The sequence below is a fragment of the Equus quagga genome, unplaced genomic scaffold (assembly GCF_021613505.1).
Source record: "Equus quagga isolate Etosha38 unplaced genomic scaffold, UCLA_HA_Equagga_1.0 220_RagTag, whole genome shotgun sequence".
Taxonomy (NCBI): domain Eukaryota; kingdom Metazoa; phylum Chordata; class Mammalia; order Perissodactyla; family Equidae; genus Equus; species Equus quagga.
In genome coordinates, this window is record NW_025799647.1 from 639,047 (window position 1) to 649,704 (window position 10,658).

Sequence of the window (10,658 nt, forward strand, 5' to 3'; positions counted from 1 at the left end):
AGTTGTTCCTATAAAGTCTAGAGCAAAAGGATCAGAATCATGCGTTACATTTCTCTTTATGCGTGTCTCTTTAGTCTCCTTCAGCATGGAAAAATTCCTGTCTTTCCTTGACTTTCATGACTTTGACATTCTTAAGATTACAGGTCATTATTTTGTAAAATATCACTCAGTTTGGATTTATCTCATTTTTTTCATGTTTAGATTTACATTGCACTCCGATGGGAGTATTGTGGAGGTGGTGCTAGGTTCTCTCATTGCATCCTGTCAGGAGATGCATGATTTTCATTTGTCCCACTTGATTAAAGTAATGTCTACCAGGCTTCTGTTTATCTATATGGTCTCATGGTCTCGTATTTTACTGAAGGGATTATAATCCATTTATCATCACTATTTATTTTGAGGCTCAAATTGTTCCTGATTTGGTTAGTAGAAGCCCCTTCCAGTGGGGTCCTTTGGGCACAAATCCATCATTTTTGAGCCTTTTCTTGCTTTCTGATACAATAAAATGTTCCGGGCTCCTCTTATAATCTTCCTGCTTCAGCCCTCTGGGAAGAGCTAGGGAATCTGTATGTTTGTGTACACGCTTACACACATTACATTTATATTTATTTCTACATCTATCTATGTAGATTGAAAACCATGAATTCGCACCAATACCTACAATTCCAGTCTGACAGTGCAGGGTTCATTCTGTGTGGTTTCCCTGTCAGATTTTGTAACTCTGCCCCTACTTACTGGCTTACTGGCTTTAGAAGTGAATTGTTCAGGAGGAGAAGGTAAGAGGAACTGCATTGTAATTTGATGGTCGTTGCCAAATTGCCCTGCACAGAGAATGTACAAATTTACACTCCCACGGGATGTTTTTAAGCTCTTTCTTTTGCCAATCAGATAGGTGAAAATATTATTTCTGATGTTTTAACATGTGTTACTCTTATTATAAGATAGCTTGATTAGTTTTGAATGTTTCTAATGAAAAACAGAGAAACTTGACAGGGAAAGAGTTACGTTGTAGTTGGATGTAATCGCTGTCCCTTAATTTCTGCCCTAAGGAAAACAGGGAGAAGGGTTAAAACTCCTCTTAACATTGGATATGGCTGCCTGGCTGCTGCTGGCAGAAACTCGGTGGCAAGCAGTGGGCCTCCTTCCTGTTGTCTGTGCCAAAGAGCAAGTGAGTTGACCCTGGACTGGAGACTTGAACCCTTCACGTGATTTCTGAAGATGCCCCTTGCAGGCAGGGGCCAGGAGCTGGCAGGTTGTGACCAGGAAGTCAAATGTGCTCAGTCCTCTGTTTTTGTAGAAAATAGACTCTGGAGGTCTCTGGACACTTGTCTACGGGTTTCTTTCTCGTGATTAAAATAATTAAAGTTTAGTCAACCCAGAGAAGAAAGGCATTTCTAATTTAGTCTTAGCAGATCTTAAAACAATTATGCATGGGGTTGAAATTGCCCATATCTGACCTTTTTTTACTAACCTGCAAAACTGATCGTTTCAGATGGTTCTTAGTTTTATATGCTGGCACTTTTGCGCCTATAGGTCTCTATAGCCCGAAAGTCCTCTTCTTCGCACTTTCCACTACACAGCTCCTTGTTCACTTACTTCTCCACCTATAGTATTAAAACACAATTCAACCTTCATGATGCAAAGCAGATGGCACCTTCCCTGGGGAATCTTTGCTCACCCCCCAAAGAAATTAACTCCTTTTCCCTCTTCACTCCCCAGGCACTTTGCTGGTGCTCCATTGATTGTTTTTTCTTCAAGTTCTGCCTTAAGTTTTAGAGAGCTGTTCAATCTCTCTCCCATAAGTCTGCAAACTCTTTGAGGGCAAAGACTGAGTCTTATTCACTGTTGTGTCCCTGGAACCTAGTACCACGTTTTGTGTAAAATAAATCCTAGAAAGAGAAGTTTGCTGAATGAATGAACAAAAGATTGGAGCAGGAGTGGGAACGGCCATCAGTAGACAGGCTATGGCACCAAAAGTCTCTAAGTCTTTGGAGCCCAGATGCTCAAGGGCTTCGAGAGACCACCCCAGAAGCCACAGCAGACCTCACGCTTGGTCTGTTTGTGTTGTCATGGTCCTTCCTTCACACATCCCAAATCACCCCAGATGTTCAGCCCCAGCCCACAGGCTTAACCTGCAAACAGGCTGCCTTTGCTGGAGGCTGGGCTGCTTGCCTCCCAGGTGAAGCTCCACTGTGGGGAAGTCCACGCTTGCCACGCTCTGCAGTGCCCTGACTAGTTGAGAGTCATTTGCTTCCGTAGGGTCAGGAACAGTTCATGCTGCCCCAGACGGGCTGCTCAGGACATTCCTAAGTTGTGAAATTTCCTTTTCTGGGGGCACTGGGGCATGATGGGAAATCTGAAATGCCAACCAGCTGTTCACCTCTCTGCGTGGGATGGGATGGTCCCCAAGCCCTCTGACACTCCTCTACCTCCAGGGAGCTTAGAGGGGCAACCCAGGCCTGTCTTGAGAATGTGTTACGTCTTGCCTGGGTTCAGATTCATTCTTTGCCCCAGGAATTTCAGATGAAATTCCCTGTTTATCTATTTATATATATTATGCATTATATATATATATATATATATATATATATATGTTAATTTAGATGGAGACTCAGAGTTTTTTTTTTTTGTTTTTTTTTTCAAGATTTTTATTTTTTCCTTTTTCTCCCCAAAGCCCCCCGGTACATAGTTGTGTATTCTTCGTTGTGGGTTCTTCTAGCTGTGGCATGTGGGATGCTGCCTCAGCGTGGTCTGATGAGCAGTGCCATGTCCGCGCCCAGGATTCGAACCAACGAAACACTGGGCCGCCTGCAGCGGAGCGAGCGAACTTAACCACTCGGCCACGGGGCCAGCCCCCGAGACTCAGAGTTTTTGACTTTTCATCTCAAACGTGGATGCCTTGGACATCAAATGTGGACAATTTTCAGTATGTCTTTGTTATGAAGAGTAAACAAACTACATTTTAAAATTTTAACTTCAGGAATAATGAAACAAGCGTGAGTCAAAAATAATACCACTTTCTTTCAACTGGCATATTTTTTTTTAAATGATAATTCCCAATGCTGGTGAGGTTGTGGGAAAATGAACACCAGCAATGAGAAGAGAATTTGGAATAACTTTCTTGGGGGACAATTTGAGATATATCAAAAGTCACCAAAATGTGCATTTCTTTTGATCTAGCAATTTCATTTCCAGTCATTTATCCCAAGGAAATCATTTTAAATGCTAGCAAACCATTGGTCATAAGAATTTAAAATTTTTATGGCAACCTAAAAGTCCAAATTACCAATATGATGGAAACATATGCAACTGTTAAAAATTATGTAGATGAATGTTTTATGAGATTGTAATAGATTGTAAGGCTTAAAAAACCCAAAATACTACTAAAAAAGTGATCTTTAGGGGCCGGCCTGCTGGCATAGCAGTTAAGTTTGCGTTCTCTGCTTTGGCAGCCTGGTGTTCACCAATTTGGACCCAAGACATGGACCTACACACCGCTTATCAAGCCATGCTTTGTCAGGCGTCCCACATGGAAAGTAGAGGAAGGTCATGGATGTTAGCTCAGGGCCAGTCTTCCTCAGAAAAAAAAAAGTGATCTTTTAGAGGAAAATATATTTAGGCATAGAAGAAAGAAGAATATTAGCAGTAGGAGGTAGTATTGAGTGATTTTAATTTTCTGAAATGAGTATGTATTACTTTGGCATATTTAGAGATATTTTTTAAGTAGTCTGAGAAAGACCCACTGAGGGATTGTTACTACTTTTGTAGTCTGGGAGCCTCAGCTTTCCAAGTTGGGAGGTGGGTGTTCGGCAACAGGGCAGGAAATCCCTTTTCTCTCCTCCATCCACCTCTCCCAGCCTGAGGCAGCCGCTTCAAAGTAAGCCCTTCTTCGTGGGCAGCTCTGCAGGTTTTGTGGGTTCTGTCACCTTTGTCCTGCCTCATCTCTCATCAAGAGAAAGGCAACAACCCCTTGGGTGACCTCATGTTGACACGTCTCCCCTCCCCAGCATTCTTTACCTGATGGGACATGTTTCTGCCAGTTTTCCAGCAACAATGAAGACTTAGCCATCACTGAAATAAGCAGTCTCTTCTTTTTATATTTTCTTCTTCTGGAGGAACAATTCCTTCTGCTTTGTGAACTTATTTCTTACCATGTTCTGCCTAGCTTGAATGCCCCTCCCCATACCATGCTGGGCACTTCCCATTCCTTGAGATGAGGGTAGTTTATCATCCTAGTGAACAGTGTGCCATTTCTCCGCCCTGCAATTAGTTTTTCCTCTCTCTGAGCTCACTGGTTAGAACAGAGACTGACAGGCAGAGGAAGGCAGCCTCGGATGGGGGTAGGAATGGGCAGGGGAGGGGATCACTCCAGCGGAACATCTGGGTTTGCACTCAATCCTTGCTCTGCCTTGGGCAAGTGAGTTCACCTCTGTGCCTCAGATTCATTATACGTGGCCTGGGGCTCTGCGAAATAATAGCACCTGCCTCGTGGAGTTGCTGTGTGGATTCTCTGAGTTTATACACACACAGTGCTTAGGCCGCTGCCTGGGACATAGTGCTGTATGAGTATCAGCTATTAGCATTACTTTAAAAAGTTGCTAAGTGCTCTTCCCTTCACCTCCTTGCAACTAAAGGCAGTGATATTTGTGCCGACCCTACTGAGGACTGGTGCTGAGGTTGAGACTGGGTGGTTGGCACTGTTGCCCCTAAAATGTTTTCCCATCTGTCACTGTGTGTTAGAGAAACACATCCTGATTGTTACCTTCACGGCAAGTTTAACGGTGGTCTGTTTTTTTATCCCTCTACTCACACCCTTCCACCTGTTGTAACTGTTCACCTACTGTTGGCCTCTCCTGGCTGGCAATGACCTCTTCACCTCCACGTACTCTGGCTTTCATCTTTACATCTCCATCATTTCCCATCTCAGAGAACACTGTTGCTGTTCACCTAGCTGCTCAAACTGCCTTCTTCTCCCCAAGACCAACAACTTCCCACATGGTCTCCAGGTACAGTATGTTCTACCCACTAAATTCATTCTCTTGAAGAGATGGAGAGCACTCCCCCCCGCCCCAGCTGCAAAATGCAGTTTACTAAGTCATTCTGTTACGTACAACTGTTAAGGCACTTCCTGTTGCCCTTAGGATGAAGTACAGCCCTTCACAATCTAGCCTCTGCCCAACCATCTCGGCTCATCCTGAGCCATCCCCCCTCAGACCTACCACGCAGCGCCAGACTCCTTTTAGTTTCTCAAACTGCATGTGCTCTCTGCTGCCTTTGAACCCACACAGATGTAGTGTCCTGCCTCTTAGCCTCGCTGTACTGGCTTCACATCTCAGCTTACAAGCCATTTCAAGCAAAAGGTGCTTTCTGACTGTCCTCCATCGTACCTTTCTGGTCACCACTACATACTATTTGAACTGTCTGCCTTCCCAGTGTGTCAGAAATTCCACGCAGGCCCAAAATACATGGTTTTGCTCACTGCTGAATCCCAGCTTGATCAGTGGCTGAACTTAAAAGAGAGAAGTAATACACTCCCACTACGTTTGTGGTCTCTCTTGTATCATAGACCACCTCCCCGTCCCATCTCCTCTTGCCAGACGCCCCTCCCCGCAGAACCAATGCTTCATCCCTTCAGGAGCTCCCACCCACATGATACACTCTTTTCGGTCTAGGGTTTCTGCAAACACCTTCTGGAAGGATCACACCTCTCACTACTGCCTTCATAGGAAAATTTTTTTTATTATTTAGAAATGCAGTTATATACATAGAACAATTAAAATTAAATTAAACTTTGTACAAATATTAAAATACTATCTTCACACCCACTGCAATGTACAGGATACCAAAAAATATATATATAAAATAAAGCAAATCCAAACTGATTGAGTGACATCCTGCACAGAGTCAATGACACACGTGTCATTTTAAACCATTACATATGAGTACCATTCTGCAGAGGATTCCATAGTGGTGCGATAAGCAGCAGCCAGGGCAGGGTGTGTGGGCTGCCACGCAACCGGTGTCCATCTCTCCTCCCTGCTTGGCAATCCAAGTGCTGAGCCCCTGCAGTGCTCCCAGCTAGCTATGCCTGGCAGAGGGCTCCACCCTGGGGTTTTCATTAAAAATTCTACTAAGTTTTCAACTGGAGATGAAGAGTTGCTTCCCAGCAAAGCGGAGCCTGCTGCCTTTCCAGGGGACCAGCTACTCTACCACTCAGTCCACACATCTGCCAAGCAAAATTCAGAGCCCCCCAGTGCACAACAGTAATGACTGTCCCTGTGCTGAGACCCAGGAGCTCCAGCAGGCCCCACGAGACAAGCTCCCAGCCTCACGGTCCTCAGCAAGCACATCTGGAATTAAGCTGTAAAGCCTATGTAACAAGTCCCTTCTGGGCCTTTTATTCTCTTTAAGGAGGAAAAAGAAAAGGCAAGGATGTAGAAATGTTTGCAGCATATTCCACTCTCTATGTAAGGGTGCTCCCTGGCAATGGAAGTGACACAGTTATGTGGGAAGCAGGTGGCTGAGAGCTCAGCCGGGACTGGAAGGGGAAAGGCTGAGGGCCATGGATCCCTGTGCCACTACTCATGAAGCAGGAAAAGTCTACCTTTGTCTGTCTTGCCATCCAGCTTCTCCATAGAACTTTGAAGCTGGGGGGGGGGGGGGGGGGGGGGGGGGGGACCCGGGGAAGAGGGCAAGATGCACGAGGAAGACCACTTTAGTTTAAATTGTTTGCAAACGGAGTGTTAGTAGAATATACATCGAAATGCCTTATAAAACCAAAAGAACTCACAAAATGGCCAGGACTCAGCCCATTTCACAGTTCACACCCAGTGAAATGGGAACAGCATACAAAATTCAGAAATGGCAAAAGATAGAGCCTATCTAGTAAACTAAGGCATTGAAAGGGACGGCAATTTTAAGTTATTTTTACCATATACTGGCCCTTGAAAGTTGCTGAATGTGACCGCAAGTCACCAGGATATAACACCTGCATCCAGTCAGCTCACATGTGCAAAAAAACACCTTCTTAAAGTCCTTTGGTGCTGACCATTCTCCTGGACAAGCCCTCTGCTGGGCTCCCCTGGAGGGGAGCCCAGGCAAGCCAGACCATGTGCAGTTTTCCCCCTGCCCCAGGCTCCTCTAGCAGTCTCCTTCCTGACAGCCTGCCACCCGACAGGGCCATTGTCTCTCAGCCAGGCCCCACCTCAAGGCAGCTGTGGTGTCCCTAATCTCTTGCAAGGGACAAAGCCCAAAAGCCCTAGAAACAGCAGCACGTGGCTGACGGCTAAGAAACTGCTTCAGGGAAGAGAACCAACTGCTGGAAGAAGCCATCATAGATGTCAGCAGCAATGCAAGGCCTGGCTCCTGCACCCACAGGCCCAGGGGCCTCGGGGAGGTAGGCCTCATCAAAGCCAGTGACAAGGGAGGCGGGGGAGGGGAGGGGAGGTTCCCATTTATCCTGGCTTCTTTCCTTCCTACCAGGTAGGGAAGTATGGGCTCATAATCTCCAGGATGGTGCTAAGGGTAGGTGAGGTGAAAGAAGGCTTTTCATTTTTTCAAGGGCCAAGCCAGTCACCTATGTGGCTGAATAAACCCAAAATAAAAAGTGCAATCTCAGGGGGAAAAAACCCAGAGTAATGACATAAGAAAGGATAAGATCTTCCATTTTTAAAATATTCAAAAGTTCAGGTTTTGGAAGATTGGGAAATGCGAGCGGCAGGCAGACTTTGGACCCTCTCTACTTGCCCTGCTTTCTTCTTCGGAGGAAGACTAGGGTTCCCATGAGCGAGGCAGCTGAGGGTTGTGGGGACCCCCGCCTCCAGACAGGCCTAGTGCCAGCCAACTGCTGGCAGGCACATCTCTGGAAATAGTTTCTCCTGAGGCCAAGGACAGGCTCCTGGTCCATTTCATCTTCCTCTGCGTTCTCATTCTAGCACCTTTGCCAACCTGTTCCCAATCGAACCACGCTGGCCTGGGTTTTGGGCACAGCATGCGAGGGCTCCAGGGTGAAGGGGAGAGACGCGGGAGTGGCCAACAGGCACAGCAAGCACTGCCCCTACCTGAGAGGAAGGAAGACTACAAGTGGTGGCAAGAGGCCTGGGAATGAGCGGGTAGTAAAGTGCGTGTGTGAGAGCGGAGGCAGGAGGCTGAGAGATAGCCACTCCCCTCGTCTTCGAGGCCACCCACAGCTGGAGCTATGCTGTGGGGTCAGGGACTGAAAACAGACTGGGCTCTTTATTATTTTTACCACCCCACACAGAGAGGCTCGGGGGAGGCGCAGAGGTGCAGCACAGGGTCAGCTTTGAAGCTTCCCAGCCCTAGTGCTTCAAAACAAAACAAAAACAAGCATTCCTTAATGCCACGGCTTTTGAAGATGGCAGCAGCCCGGGGGAGCTCTACGACCCCAGCCTCATCAGCATCCAACACGTGGCTGAGGGAGAGGCCCCAGCAGAATCATCTGGAGCGCTGAGCCCACTCCTTCAACACTAGGGCCCTGAAGCCAGGCTGCTTCACAACCATTCACCCACCGCAGGCCAACAAGGCAGGGGTGTATCGGACGGTCTCTCCGTCCCTCCCCCAGGGTGCAGGGAAGCCCAGGGAGTGGCTGCCAGCTGTGCAGGGGTGCAGGGGGTGGGGGCGGGAGTAGGAAAAGCAGCAGCGCAGCAAGCAGCAGGACGCTTCCTGGCACAGTTACTAAGGCACGTGACTGTGGTGAGGAGGACCCTCAGGACCAGGGCTGGAGCTGCCTGCAGCTGCCTGGGGACTCGGCCTATGACTCTGAGGCTCCCTTCCATCACCAAGAACCCAAAATGGGGCAACTTGCCCCAATTGCCAGTGACCAGATGGGCATTCTGTGGCATCTCAGCAACTCTCCTGTCCCAGGGATGATTCACCTCAGGCCTCCGTGGGCAGCAAGGAAGCCAGAGCTGCCTAGGATCAAACCCAAAAGGCAGCATGCAACTTCCCCTTACACTCCGGGGAAACAGAAAAACCGAGGCCAGGAAAGCGGATGCTGGAAGTAGAAAGTGAGAACTTGCAGATCAGGAAGACAATCATTAATGATCACCTTCCTTCCTTCCCTTGGGATCTTCTGGATGCTTCCTGGAAACTCAACCGAGAGGGGCCAGGAGCCGGCACCTCCGAGCTAGGGACAGGTGCTGGGATGGCTTTGGCATGGTTTTCCACGTCCTCCATTCTCAGCCAAGGAAATGTGGCACTGGTGTCAACCAAGGGCAGGCGCAGGGACCCACATTCTCGCCCCACTTCGAGGCACTCTTGGATCTGCTCCTGCTAAGTAAGGACAGCAATGCCAGCCCTCAAAGGAAATAGGCCAGACCCAAGCCCAGCCCTAGGGGGCAGGGGCAGCAGTGCAGCCACTACAGCTTGTAGGACAGCAACAAGCCTGTGTGACAGGGAAAGTGGACGAGGTGGGGGGAAGGCACAAGTAAACTCCAGCCGCCAAAGAGCTAGCTGGAGGGGACCCAGAGGGCTCAAGGAAAGGAAGGGTTCAATCCAGCACATTCACATATGTCCCCGACATAGATGGGGAGGCAGCGCTAGGCAAAAAGCCAGCTCCTCCAGCTGTCCAGCAGGCAGATGGCGAGAATCTTCCTTGAGTTTCCAGCGAGGTGGGCCTGCAGGCCCTCAGAGATACAGAAATACACAGATACACAGGTGGCAGCTCAGGTATCCGGGTAGGGTGGCTGGAGTACAGGGTGCTCAAACCCACAGGGAGAGGGAGGAAGGACAGAGAGGACCATCGCAGAGGAGAGAGGCTAGTGGCAGACCTCATGCTTCTTTCAACAGTGGGATATCTGCAGGAAGAGAAGGAAGGAAAGAAAAGTGGTTACCCCATGTGGCTCTGCAGTACACCTGATCCCACTGCAGGCATACCCATGCAGCCCCTGTTTAAAGAAACAAAATGCCCTACTCATACACTTCTGGGTAGTCTCGCCTCTTTTAGGCCTTCCTTGCTCATTTCTCCCTCTGCCTGTGTGATAAAATCTGAATCTTCAGTCAGGTATTCAAACCCCTTCTGGTCCCAGCAGCTTGAACCCTCCTCTTGACCTCAACCCTGCTGGTCTAGTTACTTCTTTTTCTGTCTTTGATCTCATCCTATGAGGCTCCTGAGCCCTGCTTAAGTCCCACCTCCTCCTTAAAGACATCTTCCAGCTGTGTGATACCGAACAACTCACTTCCCCTCTCTGGGTTTCAGTCTTTCCTATGTCAATGGGGTTAGACTGATGCCTCGAGGTCCTGACTTCCTACAGGACTGCAAGCCCCAGACGGCTCAGGCACGGCTTGCAACAAACCTGATAACCTATGTCATGTGTTTTCTAAACCATTCATTCTGACATGGACCCTACAATTCTTGGTTCCATTATTTCTTGAGTATAGGCCCCATCTTCCCAACTGACTGACAATCCATTCAGGCTGAGAGCATGTTTCATATTTCTTTCTATCAACCCTGAAAGCTAATCCAGCACCAGGTACAAGATGGGTTCTCAAAAATGCTGTTTCATACATGGAACAAAGCAAGGGAGCAAGGAGGAGAGAAGAGTAGGCACCATCTTGGCTCCTCAGGAAGTGGAAGGGCTGAGGATTTGTACTTGGACATGGGTCACTATGTGTAGACACACAATATGTGCAGCTGGGCG

The 10,658-nt window shown here is 48.0% G+C and overlaps 1 protein-coding gene across 2 annotated transcripts in view; it reads right to left on the reverse strand.

Moving 5' to 3' along the window:
• Positions 1-5,725: 5,725 nt before the first annotated feature.
• LOC124233757 (sushi domain-containing protein 6) overlaps positions 5,726-10,658 on the reverse strand; it is a 93,418-nt gene continuing 88,485 nt past the window's right edge. For both annotated transcript variants that reach the window (XM_046650937.1, XM_046650938.1), the window contains exon 6: positions 5,726-9,815. In XM_046650937.1, the coding sequence (XP_046506893.1) occupies positions 9,790-9,815 (26 nt within the window). In that variant the 3' untranslated portion in view covers positions 5,726-9,789. The remainder of the gene's footprint in view (positions 9,816-10,658) is intronic.